The 16,603-nt window shown below is 45.8% G+C and overlaps 1 protein-coding gene across 5 annotated transcripts in view; it reads left to right on the top strand.

The window, feature by feature from the left end:
• LOC306789073 (receptor-type tyrosine-protein phosphatase F) overlaps positions 1-16,603 on the top strand; it is a 151,931-nt gene that overhangs the window by 109,126 nt on the left and 26,202 nt on the right. For all 5 annotated transcript variants that reach the window (XM_079284847.1, XM_079284850.1, XM_079284848.1 and 2 more), the window contains 7 exons: positions 182-299; positions 723-1,295; positions 2,034-2,134; positions 2,750-2,997; positions 4,619-4,697; positions 5,697-5,921; positions 12,726-12,880. In XM_079284847.1, the coding sequence (XP_079140973.1) occupies positions 182-299; positions 723-1,295; positions 2,034-2,134; positions 2,750-2,997; positions 4,619-4,697; positions 5,697-5,921; positions 12,726-12,880 (1,499 nt within the window). The remainder of the gene's footprint in view (positions 1-181; positions 300-722; positions 1,296-2,033; positions 2,135-2,749; positions 2,998-4,618; positions 4,698-5,696; positions 5,922-12,725; positions 12,881-16,603) is intronic.

Below are 16,603 nucleotides of genomic sequence, written 5' to 3'. Positions count from 1 at the left end.
GCAGAGGGTTAAATCTCATCTTGGTTTATTTTGGTGCTGTGTGATTTGTGAGGGGATAGGAGCTTGTGTGTGAGGGGTTTTTGGTTTGGTGTGATATTTTATTTTTTTGCCATCGAGGCGGTCCCACTCAGACTCACTGATTCCTTTTAAACTCTGACCTTGTGATTTTTCCATTTTGCAGGAGGCCATTATTGCTGGACTGCACTCTGAAACCACCTACTCTGTCACTGTAGCAGCGTACACCACCAAGGGAGACGGAGCTCGCAGCAAAGCTAAAGTCATCACCACTACTGGTGCAGGTCAGAGTCGGTTTTATCATGTTTATCATGTAAATCATAGGATATGTGTTTACAGTGAGTACTCTGGTATTATCTTGAAGGCTTAAAACTCTGTACCCTTGTAGTATGATCAGAAGACGTGACGAGAATTTCTTGGTAGTGTTAGTAGGATGCTACATGTATGTTAGCTTCAACACCCGACTAGTTACCATAACTAACTGCTGTTGAAGTGATATGAGCAAGGCATGTAACCTTCATATCGTCTGGCTCGAGCTTTATATTCAATGGACAGATGAATGATATCAATTTTCTCAGCTAACTCTTCGCCATGAAGCAAATAAGCAGCTTTCCCAAAATGTTGAGCTCTTGAAATTAAATGTTAGGGTTGTTTAAAATCGGCTCTTCTTATTTATTCTTTTGTTTCTCCTTCAATCTGTTTTTCAGTGCCAGGCAAGCCCGCTATGATGATCAACCCCACCAATGGCAACACAGCGCTGATCCAGTGGCAGCCGCCTAAGGAGATGGTGGGTGAGCTGATGGGCTACCAGTTGCAGTACAAGCGCACCGATGAGGAAACCTACACCTCACGCGAGCTAAGAAAGACCGACGACCATTACACCGTCACTGGGCTGCACAAAGGCGCCACCTACATCTTCCGTCTCAGCGCCCGGAACCGCGCAGGCATCGGCGAGGCCTACGTGAAGGAGATCAGCACCCCTGAATACGTGCCCTCAGGCTTCCCGTTCAACCTTCAAGTCACAGGACTGACCCAGTCCAGCACCGAGCTGACATGGGAGCCCCCGCTGGTAGCCGAAAGGAACGGGAAGATCGTACACTACTTGGTTGTGTACAGGGACATCAACAGTCAGCAGAACAGCACAAACCGCACGGCCGTCACGCACATGACTATCCAGGGCCTCAATCCTGACACCACCTACGACATCCGGGTACAGGCCTTCACCAGTAAGGGCGGGGGACCCCTCAGCCCCAGCATTCAGAGCAGGACCATGTCCATTGGTAGGACACATGGCTGACATTTATACATAAACATGCCAGAGATGTTTGATTTGAAAACATAGAATCATGGTTTTGTACAGGCACACATAATCATTACACTCGCAACCTTGCCCACAACATGAGTGAGCATATACAGGAACATTATATCACCTGCTTATTTTGAATACTATGACTGGCTCTTTTTCTGTCTTCATCAGTGCCCCGTCTTCCTCATCTACCACAGTACTGTACAGCACTGTGTTTATTGATTTATAGAGTACAAATCTCATTACACGCCACAGTCACATTACCATCCTCCCACCCATTGGACACAAATCTGCTGCATACCCAGCATGTACCTGCTCATGCATTTTATAATCTTCTATATGTTAGATTTCTTATTCATAACCTGAGTTGTGAGAGATGTCTAGTTTACGACACATGTTGCCACTCCCACTGCCATATGCATCTGTTGGTGCTCACAGAGATCTCTGGCTGTTGCGCATGTCTCGTCGTGAACAGGGTGTAATATATGAAATAGGCTTGGGGTGATGAAGGCTATTTTTGTGTGATCCGTAACCGAGCGTGAAAGAGATTGTTGATGTTCTTTCTACCCCCTGTGGCTTGTCAAGTCTGGTCATAAGGTGTCGCGGTGGAATATGCTGTGAAGTAGTGTGAAATGTTAAGTGCAGAGATTACAATGTGTGGTGTACAAGATGTCTTACTTGAGATTTTAATCGAAGAATTTTCCCACTCTAGATTTTCCCACCCTGAACTTTGGGGTCAAAGCAGTCATGCAGACATCTGTCCTCCTCACCTGGGATTTGCCACAAAACTACAAATCCCAAGTACCTTTCAAGGTCAGTACCGAGATTTCAGCCATGTACACAAATTGCATCGACATAGACTTTACCTTCATGAGGACTTTTAAACGTCTTCATTAACTATGATATATATCACTGTAAAATCACTCATTTTCAAACACCAAAATACAATACAGCAATGGTTTCATTGTTCTTATTACTGTCATTTTTACACAATGTATAACATACACTTACATATAATTGTAAAATATTTGTATTGCAACGACAGCTGTTAACACTTTCACCAGGGTGTGTGATGCATTGACTTTGCACTGAAAAATCTGAAAAGCCAGATTCAGGCTCATTTATGAGGCGTATTAATCTGTCAGAATTATATTATATCAACTCCCACCCCCACGGTAATGGAGCGAAGACAATTTGAAGTGTAGAAATCTATTGGTTATGCACCAATGGCCAAGTGTGACATTGGGGCACATGAGATGGGTGCCTCCCTTAGGACCACGCTGCTTTTGTCCATTAGTGCGTCTCTGTGTGTTGGAGGGAGTTGGAATAGTTAGAACAGAGTACTGCATTTGTTTGGAGGATATACATTTTGTGAATTCAATGTTTACTTAAACTATAACTCCCAAGTTTTCCCTTGTGTGCTCACAGATCTTGTACAACCAGCAAAGCGTGGAAGTGCAGGGAAGCCTGAAGAGGAAGCTGATCGCGCAGCTGCAGCCAGACACAGACTACTCTTTTGTGCTGACAAGCAGGGGCAACATTGCTGGGGGTCTGCAGCAGCAGGTGTCCATCCGCACTGCCCCAGACCTGATCCAGACTAAGCCCAGCACACATCAGGTTCAGGGTGGCAAGATGACCATCAACCTGCCCACGGTCCAGACCACCACACGTGTCAGGTCAGTACACTTGGAACTGTGCGCACAGGCTAGCTGCGACTCTAGGACTAAAGCAGTTAGCATAAGGGATCATGTAGCTTCATTTTCGTTTGATTCTTGGCTGCCACAGTGACCAAGCTTTCAATAGGGACCAGTTAAGTGTCTTGTAAACCCCTTTCAGGGACCTATATATTATTGACAGTTAATAGTAATGGAACATAGTGACATTTAAATTAGGCAACACTGTTTTGACATACATTTGTGCAAATGCGCTAAACAACAATCATGCAGCAGTTAAATCCATGAATCATTTAATTGTTGATCGTTGATAAAAAAGTGCATTTACAATTTAATTTGATAAAACGTTACAGTGTATAAACACTACTAAAACAAGACAACAAATGAACACATGCATCTGAACATGGAATGTGAATATTTTGGGGCTTGTTTGTGACCATGGGCCCCTGAACGGACACGTAGCTGTTATCATTCGGCCGCTAATTCAATTGCAACTCTGAACAACCTTACCTTCAGCAACAGTAGCACACTAGTGTCTGATCAATACTAAACCGATTTTGAAACTTAAAACTTCAACTTTTAATCTGAGCCAACTTCGTGACACAGCGGCTGATGATAATCGAGGCTTTTAACATCGGGTGGAGCTGTATTATCTTTTGACTCAAATAGTTGAGAGCATAATTGTGCCTGACCTCGACGAGTACAGCCTTTCCTTCAGACACACACTTACACACACATCTGTAGAGTAGGGGAGTGCACAGGGTTGATTGGTAAAAAGATTACAGGGCTGTCGGGGCTGGCCAAGCTCCAGCTCAGATTGACAGGCAAGGAGCGCAAGCGATTGGGTATGGGCGAGTGGAGGTCTGTGTGTGTAGGTGAGAGAGGGGGGGGGTTGAGGAGTCTTGTTATACATGTCTTCTCCCACTCCCAGAATTGACTGACTGTTGAATCACAGAGTCGAGGCCTGGAGAGAAGGGGAGAGAAGCAGCTGCTTTCCCTGTCAGCAGCAGCTGAGTTTACAAGTGGTTGAATGCCGCAGTGGGGGGGAAACTTTGAGCTGAGAGGAGAGAGGCTGGGGGAGAACACGAGAGAAACAGCAAGAGAGAGCCAGCACATAAATAAACGCAGACACAGATGCTTGTACATTGTGTACCCACGAGCACATTCCTCCACTCGTTACCTTACTCCTTAGTTTGACCCTAACCTGCTAAATGTCGTACTGATGTCTTTCTTCTCCTTTTATTTTTGGTCTTTTTAATGATAGCCGTAAAAGAACACACGAGTTGTCACATAGCTGGTGCTATTAACCCAAAGAATCCTACGGGGATCTCTATAAGCTGAAGGCTCGTCTCACTGGAATAGTGTTTGTTCCAGTCCACATGGCAGATGTTCTTTGTGATTAGCCATTAATTGGAGAATGCAGTGCCAATCTGCTGGTGTCCGACCTTGGTAGGACCCGCTTGTGTACCACTCAAGTTTTGAATTCCGCCCAGCAAGCCTCACAGTGAAAGTATGTCTTACTAAATGTTTTCACTGTGTTACTAATGCGCTTGGCCCGCTTTGATCTCAGCGTGTATTTGCTTCAGTCAGCCTCTCTTTACACAAGCTTTATTTTCCGTGGCAGGTGGTACTACATCGTGGTGGTGCCGGTGTCTCAGTCAACCCGGCGCTGGAAGAATCCAGACGAGATGGACCTGGACGAGGTGAGTGCCAGCCGGTGGCTGATATACTAATGTGCCAGGTCACGGGTCACCAATAGCATCTCCCGTTCCAACTGGGTAGGAAGACACTGGTTGTAGCTAATTGGCTCTACCCTCCCCGGCTCAGGGGGGGGGGGGGGGGGGGGCAGGGCAGAGAGATTTTAAACAATGACTCACTCTGGCAGGTGGGGAATGTCCTGATTGGACGCCAGGTCTGCAGACAGTTCCCATCTGCTGAATCCAAGTGCACAAAAATAAATAGAATAATCTTCATCTTATTTAATTAATATTTATTTGGCACGTCCAAACAAAGTTTTCCAGAAGGTATTCAAATGAGGATAAAGATTTATGACTGCTTTATTATTCAATTGAATAAAGGTCTTCCTTGTCCCCAAGAGAATAGAAGCTAAATGACATGCCGAAGTATTAATAGCATCATTTTTAAGTAACCTGCGAGGCTCGTTGGTTTGGATCGCTATTGTTCAAGCTCCCTGAAGAAATAGCAGAAGAGACCAAGAGACGGAGAGAGATGGGACTCCCTGAGTCATTAAACATTTAGCAGGCCATTGTCTCCTCCCTCCGACATTATGATTTAATGAAGCTACATCTGGAGGAGCACATGAGACATCACTGGCTGAAAACAAAATGCTGGTGAAAACACAATGGCGCAGTGCTGTGTGATCCTGCTCATTTATTAAGCAGGCTGGCAGTCATGCTGAGATTGTGTGCTGGAGCAAGCGCTAATTGCTCACTTCATAACTTGGCTGCATTGTTTGTAAAGTTGTATCACTGAGCAAAGGTCATTTCAGCTTTGTGGATTCATTATCTCTTATTTGGAAACATACTAAGAACCAGACCTGCATATGTAGTTTGTGAATGTTCGTTCGTTTGCCGGTGCCTTTACGAATTATTTGTTCTCATAAAGGAAATCAGAGGTCAGGGTCCTACTCACTTTGACTCTTTGTTTACCAAACTTAACCTTTGCTCTCTATGTTCTCACAGCTGCTCAAGTCCAGTGAAGGCCCTGTCCTGAGGCGCCGGCGTCACCTGGATTCCTCCAAGCCGTACATTGCTGCCAAGTTGGCCTCACTGCCGACCACCTTCACCGTGGGTGACGAGAAGAGGTACAACGGCTTCTACAACAAGCCGCTGACCAGTTCGCAGGAGTACCTCTGCTTCGTCGCGGCTGTGCTCAGATACGAAGGAACTGACACCACTGCTAATTATGTAAGAGACACACGCACGAATGAATTAACATTTCCATTCCCTGATTCAGGACTGACAGCATAACTCATGGTAGGTCGTTTGATTTCTGAGTAAAGGCCCCTCTGGGATTTGAAATTGAGTTTTGCCTGAGCCTGTTCTGTATATTTGTACGTGTCACCTTTTCGTTTTTGGTACAAACTATTTCAGTTAATTACCCTTCCGCTGACTCGATCCACGCTGCCCCTCAATCGTTTCCAAAATGGCAGAGGCAAGCCAAACTGTTGTTGTTTTTACCACCACTTGCCCTTTAATACGGCCGCCTCTAAAAGTCATTGCAGTTTGTCCTGATAACTCCCTTATCAGTCGACAATGACATCAGAGATCCAGCTTTGCCATTTCGGCAGCCAGCAGGGCCTCACGCAGATCTCTTCACAATGCTTATACAAGACTCGGGGCTTTTTAGGTGCAGGCTCCATGCGGTTATCAAACAGCACTAACGCGGAGGCCCTGCTCTCCATGGGACGGTCTGGAGTACACTTCACTGCAGGAAGGATGAGAGTCTGCGATTGCTCTGGGCTCCACCACTTCCCGGGACATGCATATTCAGTAGTTGGGCCACGGGCAACCGCAGAGGGAGAGAGAGAGAGCGAGTGATGTCCGAAACCAAATCCCAGACTTTTCACCTATTTCTTTCTCTTCAGCTCTTTTTCTTTTGTGTGTCTCTCTCCTTCTCCCTATCTGTCTTGTCCGTGAAGAGAGCAGAGGAGATTGATTATTGTGGCTGGAGTTAAGAGGGAGACGAAGGCCTGGTCACATGGCCTAGGGAGTCTCTACAGCAGGCCTGATTCCCTTGAAATACTGCTTTAAATGTCCCTCAAGCCCCCCCTCCCCACACACACACACACACTAATCCCCCACTCCTTCGCTCTGAAGAAGGGGAGGGAGGTGCGATAGTGGGCAGCCATGATACACTTGACTTCAAAGGAAATGCTTAAACCCCATCGCTGCACAACACTCTCACTGCACCTGCCAGACACACACCAGCGTGGTCTTTTTCAGTGTACTCCCCCTCCTTAAACTGTGTAGCACCCTCCCACCGTAAAACTAAATCACTTGCGTTAATCAGGCTTCACTCACACGGTGAGTCAATCAGTGTGCTTACCTTCACTTCAGTAACCTGGTTATTGACACCTCTCTGCTATCGTCTCGTTCTTTAAACTTCATACAAACGAGACGCCTGAATTCCTCGCTTCCCTTGTCTGGGGTAAAGGTTTACAGGAACACTTGTTTGAACTCCTACATGGTTCGAATGTGCACATGTGCATGACGAAGACTTAGTCTTGTCAAATATGTTGTCACTCTGAAAGGGATTAAAGAAGCGATCGTTACTCGCTGCAGTGCATCCTTGTACCCAAAATAATTATACATAGTCAGATTTACGAGACGTTGACATCCACTGCTGAACAGAAGACTCTGCTTTGTAAAAAATCAGACGTGCGCAGAACTTATTTCAGACTCTGCAGCATCATATTCTGTCACAATTCCCTTCAAAAGGTGCCGTTCAAAAATACAGCAGGGGATAGGAATGAAATCCAAAAACTGAACTGCTGAATATAGTAAACACGAGATTCACAGGAACAAGATTACTGCGCTGCATGTGAACACCGTCATTTCCTCATTCCTCCCTGTAACCTGGTTTCTTCTGTGAATGAAAACATTCTGAATTCTGAGGAGGTGACGAAAAGGCAGGCTGCCATTGATCGCCGCACAAATCCCCTAACCGCATTCTTTGGGAGACTCAGGTACCACAGCGGTGTTTGTTTTTGTCACCCCCAATGCGGCACTTTGCAAACGTTTATTACCAAACACAAACGGCTGCAGAAGGTAAAGCGCGCAGCAGAAGCTGCCTCGAGCAGGATCTTCACCAGACCCAGGAGAATAAGACAACAAGAACTGAAGTAAATGACTTGTGTCTTTACTACACTTCCTCGCCGCCACCCAAACTCCCTCAGCGTCGATCAAACAGGACCGCCAGGGCTTAATAAGCCCTCGTATATCAATGGCCACGAGCAGCCAGCAGTGGTTGGAGGGAAGAAGAGAAGGAAGGAAGGCAAAGGGGGATGAGAGAGGGAAGGAAGAAGCACCCAAGGCAGATAAACAAGCCGGGGGAAGTGTGAAATGGGATGATAGATGCTGGGTGTGTATAAACAGTATCATTTAATGCAAGAAGAGAGTGAGGGAGGGAGGTAGCATGAAACATTATGTGATGGGAGACAGAGGGGAGGGGTGGTGTTGGAGAGAGGAAAAGAGGAACATTTTTGTCTTGTGGTCCCGTCCAGCCTGTGAAGAAAGTGAACTGGTGGCACAGGAGGAGATTGTGCTCATGTGTGCTTTTCTCTTGATAAGCAAGAGGTGAGCTTATAGCGTAGAAAGAATGGAGTGTTCAAATGTGTTTACCACAGTGTTCTGTTTGCGGTGTTATTCAGGCATTTATATTCTACTCACTCAACACGAATTGGCTTTGTAGCACTAATTCTGTTGGTGCTCTGGGCTCAAAACACCCTTAACATGGAACACTGGCTTCTTTCAAAATGTAGAAAGCTTTGACAAACAATGTCAAGGAAGAATTATGAAAACAAGATTCTAGCAGAAAAGTATAAGCACCCAAGCATTCAAACCCAAGTTTTCTCCAAGTTTAGTAGGAATGCAGACAACATCGATGGGATTCTCTGCTCAATCGTGCCATGTCACCGACGCTCCTAGAGGCGTCTCCCTCAAGCCATCCCTCCAGATATCTGGATGTTTGGTATTCAGCTAGAGAGGGAGAAGTGCGCTTTCTGGCGCTGAATGGGGAAAGAGGGCATGTGAGGGAAGATGGAGTGGAGGATGAAAAAAAAGTATGAAAGGAGAACGACAGAACGAAGGAGGAGGGTCATCGTACAGGGTGGGCTCGGCCCTGCAGCCACATTTCTGTTCCTTATCGATAAAGGCATACTCACGCCTGCTCTTTTCCTCTCACTTTTTGTGCCTCCATTTTTTTTGTTTTCCTTCTGCCCCATCTCGCTGTCGTTCCCTGTGTCATGCAACAGTGTGGAGAGTGTGGGCTCCTCAGGCCTCCCTGGGGAGTCGGAGAGAGCAGCAGATACATAATGGTGTCTTTGCATGTTTGTTTTGTTTGTCTGGTGCGCAGCCCTGCAGCTTATTTAAGCCACTTTTGGAGAGATATGGAGCTTGCGGGGTCAACGACGAGTTGGAATAAATGTGCCTGTGCCATCCTCAGGGGACGGCAGTGCAGCCCACGGGCCAGATAGCTGACTCGATATACCGTACTGCTCCTACATAACACCGCTCAGTCTCTCTCTCTGTCTCCTCACTCTCTACCATCTCTCAACACCCTCTCTCGCCCTGTCTCTCGCTCTCTCTCCCTCTCGCTCTCTGTCTCCTCACGCTCTACCATCTCTCATCACCCTCTCTCTACCATCTCTCATCACCCTCTCTCGCCCTGTCTCTCGCTCTCTCTCCCTCTCTCTTGCTCTCTGTCTCCTCACTCTCTACCATCTCTCATCACCCTCTCTCGCCCTGTCTCTCGCTCTCTCTCTCTCTCTCTCTCTCTGTCTCCTCACTCTCTACCATCTCTCATCACCCTCTCCCTCTCTCTCTCTCTCTCTCTCTCTGTCTCCTCACTCTCTACCATCTCTCATCACCCTCTCTCTCCCTCTCTCTCGCTCTCTGTGTCCTTGCGCTCTACCATCTCTCTCTCTGTCTCCTCACTCTCTACCATCTCTCATCGCCCTCTCTCTCTCTCTCTCTCTCTCTCTCTCTCTCGCTTATCACCCTCTCGCTCTCTCTCTCTTCCTCTCTCTCGTTTCTCTTACTCTGTCTCTGACAAACACTTCCAATCATGCATACACTCTCTCAGCGGATGCTACCTTGACAAACACACACACTCATGAAGGCTCAGAGGATCTTGAAAAAAAGGCTCAGAAAAACTCATGAATGCTCTCACACACACACTTTTACTCACATTTGTTGACAGTCTTTGCACGCAATCAAACACTTTCTCTTTCTCTCACTGGTGGATGCACGGCGTGTGTACCGTCACAAGCAAATACATTCATTCACTGATTGTGCTTACAGTTGTATACTGTGTACAGTCTCTGCAATGCAGTAATAATACTTATCTGCAGTGTTACCAATCACAGTCATTCATACTCATGTGTCTCTTCTCAGTAGGGACAGGGTTTAATAAAATGTGAAATCAGAATTTTATATCTTAATCACTTTCTGAATTTGATCATGACATCGATTTATGTTTGGTTCTCAACATATTAAAGCAGGTTTAGTTACACATAACTTTAAAGATCAATAGAGATCTGACAGAGATTTAGATTTGAGTCACAGATTGATTACCGTGACAACCTGAAAATGAGATCTGAGCAGCATGTGTGAGGGGCGTTTCTATGTCTGCATATCTTCAGCTGTGTACAGACACCCAGCAGACAAAAGACAAAAATCATCCGTTTGGCCGTAACGCAAATGTCTGATGTAATTGGGGTTAATTAGCTACAGTTGAGACTTTTAATCGATTAAAGTGTTTGTCGGCTTAGGTTAAAAAGGCAAAGCCTGCCACCTGAATATTACATTCGTTGGTTCTTTATGTACATGGAGCAGACCCTACCTCTCACATACACAAACCCGCCCATGTCCGTTCTGTACACGTACATATTCACTGACTCAGAGTGGTAAGGCACATACACATTCAGTTGCTTCTATGTCTCTCACTGTCTCTGACTCACTCACTTTCAGGCTCACACATTCCTTCACTGCACCATCGCTCCATTGTAATCGCACTCTGCGAGGCATTAGGAGCTGCGTGACTGAGCTTTTATCAGATATTAGGGCCGGTCAAATGGATGATCCCAGTTCTTCGCCGTGACCAACAGACAAAAAGCCCTCTCTTTTTGTTCATCCCTCTCCTCTCGCTCTTCCTCCCTTATCCTTCACTGAAAGCACAGCTGCAATCATTTGTTACACTACGGGGGAAAAAAAAACTTTTTTTCCCAGGATTCCCTGCAGGGCCACATCCTACAGCCTTTTTTTGGGCCCTCCCGAAGGAACAGGAAGCCTTGTGGCGTCTTTACATCAGCAGTGTCCCGCTGCTGTGCCGTTTCTCATTGTTTGTAGATAATAGGTTCCACCCAAAGGCTCACAGAACAGGAGAGAACCGGGCTCATGTGCCTGGTGTGGCTATCTGTGTGGATGAAGACAAAGACAAATGAAAAACATGGCTGCTGTAATATAAAAATGCAAATCTTTTTACTTTTCTACGTATTAGTTATCTTGAGCCTGTGCCTAATATCGGAGCGCGCTGGTTTGCACGCACACGACTGAGACACGCTGTAACACTCACACACCCATAGTGTACATTTTTCCGGCAGTTGCCCAAGAGTATGAGAGACAACAGAAGTATGTGACAGAAAGCAGGACTCTTTGAGCTCATCTCTGCTTATCTTTCCAATTAATATCTGCCTGGGCGCCGAAGAGCTGGCTGCTGTGCGGCTAATGATCCGGATTACTGCTGCCTGCCGCCCCGCCACTCCTTCTGCGTGCTGGGAGCCCAATTCCTTTCAAGGGCTGCGATCTGTCACCCATGCCCTCCCCCTCCCCCTCCCCCCAGGACCTGCATCTCCCATCGTCATTCAATAGGAAGCACGCTGAGCGCTAATGACAGATGCCTCGCTCCTCCCTCTTTCTCTTTCACCATGCACCCACTCCTCACACACACCTCCACCCATCCCTTCCCTCCTCTGCTCCTTCATTTGAAGACGAAGGAGCATGGAGATGTCTCATTTACAACCAAGGTGGACACTCACCGTCACCTCCTCCTCCTCCTCTTCTTCCGTCACGGTGTGAACACTAATGAAGAAGAGATGAGTCCTCTCCTGTGCCCCCATTTATCTCAGCGGCCAGGGGACATACACACTCATCCCCACCTTTCTGTCTCTGCCTCGCTGACTCTCCTCTCCCAATGGTATGCAATGCTTTAATAGAAACAACACTTCATTAGAGTGTTTTTTGAGTTGGGTCGATTGCTCTATGTATTTATTTTTTTTAACCTATTTCTAGCATGAAATAACTTGGTTCTCAGGGTGTCCGAAACAAAGAAATCTGCAGTCAGACATTGTGATTCCCTGTCTTATCAAAGTAAACGCTATATATATATATTTATATGTTTCATAGTTTCCAACATTGTTACATTGTTATTTCCCTTTTTTGATGATTTCTCTTATTTTTTTTCTTAATTTAAGAATATAAGAGGCTGCTTGTTAGCTCGTCTATCATTGTCTGCCAATTGTTTTCCACTTCTCAAGTGTATGAAAGGGAAATGTATAACCTCTATCCTTTTGTAATGTAAGCATCTTCATGAAAAAACAAGAATTCTTACCTTGAGTCTGTATGTTGGAGGTTTCTATGTAATAATAAACACCTGCAGTTCTTCACCTAGCTCGTATACTTTTTAAAAGCCGACAAAAAAAAGCCAAGAAAAAAAAATATTCAAAAGTAGTTTGAGACCAACTGTGTACATATCATCCCAGACTTCCTGTGGTTCCTCGATAATTAAAAACTCTTAATATAGAATTTACCTTGACACCACGCTAACATGGTTGTTCTTTCAATTTCATCTGATTTTCCTGTGATGTGTGGACTGTTTTTGCCTTTTAAGGAAGTCGTAGCCCCCCTACATTTAGATAGGAAGAGAAAACCATGCATGCATCTTATAGCTCTGAAGTGACTTGGCTCTTTCTCTTGTCTTTTCCCTTACAGATGACATTTTCAGCCAGTCCCTACTCGGACCCAATCCACGTCATAACAACTTTGCCTCAGGGGATGGAGCAACCCGAAATGTTGTGGGTTATGGGCCCAGTGCTGGCTGTGGTCCTCATCATCATCATCGTCATCGCCATCCTGCTCTTTAAGAAGTAAGAGGCTGCTCTCAGACATTCTCCACTGTGTTTGTGTCAGGTTCTACTGCAGTGACACTTGTGGTTTCCATTGGTTGCATCAGGAATGGGAATGAGACATACTCCCCTCTGCCACTTGCGCCATGCTGCCCACACACACACCAAACTGTAACATTCAATTTCCTTACCATAATATACAGTGTGACGGGATAGGAAGCAAAGGCGGATTGATTTGTCTTTCAGAAAATCCTCATTTCTCCCCAAAAGCTGTTGGCCCAGTTGGTCTTTTTTAACAGCACCATGTGAAGTGTCAGTTGAAATGGCAGCTGACACTGCCTCCCTAATGAAAAGCACAGCTTGGCTGTCACAAACCCTTAGTTAGGAGTGAGAAATGTGTTTTGGCCAACATCATTGGTCATTTCAAATAAGAAACAGAAGGCAACAGAGGGCTTAACTAAAAGCTCAGTCAATATCTCTTGAAAGCCCTTCAGCTGCCACTGTGCAGCACTCCGTGGATACACGCAGGGCAATAAGGTGCTGGCAGGTACGGATGAATGGATAATGGTTGAACCAGAGCCAAAACGATTTGTTCATTTGTTGTATTTATCAAATAAAAGCATCCAGCCAAACTTCAACTACTACTAAACTGGGGGGGGGGGGGGGGGGGGGGATTGGCTACTTTTCTATTTTTTATATCTCTGCAAATAGAATATTTTTGGGTTTTATCAAACAGATGACAGATCAGTCAATAACAAAAAAGAATATGGCTGCATCCTACGATTCTTTTTTTGGTTCAATAAATCTGAAAAAAAATGTTCCCAATTTTTATTTAAAACATTAGAAAACCGTGAAAAATGTCCGTCTCAGTATCCTAGAGCTCAAGGTGATAACGTCAAATGTCTACTTTTGTCAAATAGCAAGCGTTTTACTACAATGCAAGGACCAAGAAAAGCAACAAATTCACACTTTTGAGAACCTAGAACCTCACAATTTTTGACATTTTTCCTTTAAATGTTATGAAATGATCAAATAAAGAGTTGCTGATTCATTTTCTGTCGATTGAATAAATATAAACTAATTGTTTCAGCATTATAAATTAGTCTTTTTCACCCCTAGTCTTTGGGAGGTTTAGTATTAAACAACAGAGGAGACAATAGGAACGACAATGTGGTTTGGACACCCTAAAAATACCATCCAAATGGGAATTAATTGTTTGACTGGTTGAGTCCAACCTCCCTATCTTCTCCTGATGGTTCCATTACAAATTCTCAATTCCACATCATACAGTACCTATTCTCCAACCTGCCATCCACTGCCTTGCAGACTGCCATGTGGCCGCCATCTCTGCCAGACTGGTTAATAATAGGCCTTGAGACAGCTCGCTGCTAAGTAGCACATCCTCTGTCTGGAAGCTCTTTCTCCACGTCGACACAAATCGACAGGAGGGACTGTGGGGAGGTGGCTGTGTGCCCTTTTCACTGTGGACTGGCAGTAAATGTGCAAAGGAATAATCACACTCTAGCTCGGGTTGTTATTGCTACCTGCATATTTGCCAAGACCAATACGAGCAGTGAACAATGATGAGGTTATTCTCAAAAGTCTCCGGCGAGTGTTAAGATAACTTTCTACGCTGTGCTCTCAAGATGTCTTGTACATTTTTGGAAGAACTGGTTTTAGCTCACAGAAAATAGTGGAGATTTAGAAGAAGTAAGGTCCATATTGATAACAATCACCTGTTAATATGCCCCTCTCTCTTTTTGCTCTCTGTGAAAGCAGCAAACAGGAAAGGTGGGTACTGTCACTGTTCAAGCAGACACAACCTCATCTTTCACCACCCAAGTCCCTTTCATTTGTGTTGTGACATTGGTGGTATTCATCAGCTCTTCAGGGGTTGCCGGGTCAGCTTCCTCTCATCTCTGGCTTTACACAAAAACTTCCCCTCAAAAAGAAATCAAAGGAAACATATTTAATCAGATTTGTTCAGTTTTACAAGACATGAGAAGCATCTGACTCTGCAGCCCTTTATAACTGGGGTTAAAGGAACCCCCAGGTCACGTCCGTGTACCGGTGCATGCTCCACATCTAGTGCCAGTGATCCCCCTCAGATCATCCTGTCTGCCCTGGTTTGTCTCCGTGCTGTGTTTCATTATCCAGCCAGTCAGCGCGCCCCGTCAGGAGTGGCCTCATCTGAATATGCCAAGGCATCACCTGCTGCTGAATGTGCCATTGTGAAGGAAATGCCAGATGGGGAAACTGCTGAAAAGAAATGTTCCCATCTTTGAGCTGACATTTTCCACCGAGACCCACTCCTCCACTTTTAGCCCTTTCTCCCCCCCCCCCCCCCCTCTCCCAGCATCCTCATGGCAGGAGTCTTACAAAGGGCCCTGTTCTACCCTCATTAAGCGCACCCTGTACAGCACACACACTCGCACTGTGTGTGTACGTGTGCATGTACTTACATTCTCACACATCTTAACTCTCACGTTTAGTCTAAGATGAATAACCCCATTGAGATTGCTGCCATGTTTACTTTAGCCCAGCACCAAAGTGTGATGTAGATTGGCATCTGATTTGGTCAGAGGGAGAGATGAGGGATATGGGGAACAGATTTGCAGATGCCCAACTCTTGCACCCCTCCCCCTAGTCCAGCCCAGCACCAGCAGTGATGTCTGGGAAAACCGGATACGGTCTGGCTCAGCTCTCGGCTGGAGAGGAAAAGATGCTTGTCGTAGATTAGCCGTCACGCTGCTAGCATTAGCTTAAGCCCCCGCAGCATAAGATAACAGGTGGCGCTGAGGCCCAAGCCCCAGCGGCTCAGGTGGACCGGGTTAAGACTGTGTGTGCACCACCAGCTTTATGTATTCCCTCCACGCATGACTTCAACAGAAGGCCCTGCTCCTGCCTAAAACTCGCGCTCCCCACTTACAAATGGAGTGCAATGAGATGTGAAATTTCCACAGGGCGCCCTGATGCTTCTTTCCGCCCATTTCCATTTGCAGTCAGAAGGCGTGTGACTCTGCAGCTGTGTCTGTGTGAGTGTGTGTAGTTGTGAAAGTGAGAGAGGTGGGAAAACATACACCTGTGTGTGTATGGCAACAGATGCTGGCTGTCTGAACATTAGAATACAGGCAGGCTGCGTTTTCTGTTCCTCTCTCCGCCTGATGGACAAAGCCACGGTCGACTGAGCTGAGCCAGCGCGAGCTGCGCTCTTCTGTTCTGCGCTATGCTAGACTCAGCTAGGCCGGGCCTGGCAGTGCAGGTGCTGCAGAACTGGTCTAATTACCCAGTGTTGTGCCACCCAGATGATGAGCTAATTACAGCATCCGCCTGTTTTTCTCTCAATCTGGAAAGCCAGTAAACACAATGTGTTGTTAGCACACACACACACACACACACACACACACACACACACACACACAGCAGCAAACATCACACATTTAAGTCTTTGCTACACTCAAACACAAGCTCATGTACACATTCCCACACAGCAGCTGTCACATATCCAGCAGCAAACAAACCCACCCTAGCCCACTCCAGGAAAATAATGGCATTTCTTCAAACACATTAAAATCCAGTTGGCTAACTAATGGGGGTAATGCCCTGGTACCTACCTAGTGTCTCTTGAATTACTGGTCCTCCGAACTACTTTCAAGAACCACTAACTATGCCATTAACCTCATCAAGTGTGCAACACAGTGAAACTATACGTGTGTCCTTCAGTCCTTTGTTTTTAAACATGTA

Source organism: Melanostigma gelatinosum (genome assembly GCF_949748355.1).
Source record: "Melanostigma gelatinosum genome assembly, chromosome: 15".
Lineage (NCBI taxonomy): Eukaryota > Metazoa > Chordata > Actinopteri > Perciformes > Zoarcidae > Melanostigma > Melanostigma gelatinosum.
This window is presented reverse-complemented; position numbering and strand designations above follow the sequence as displayed.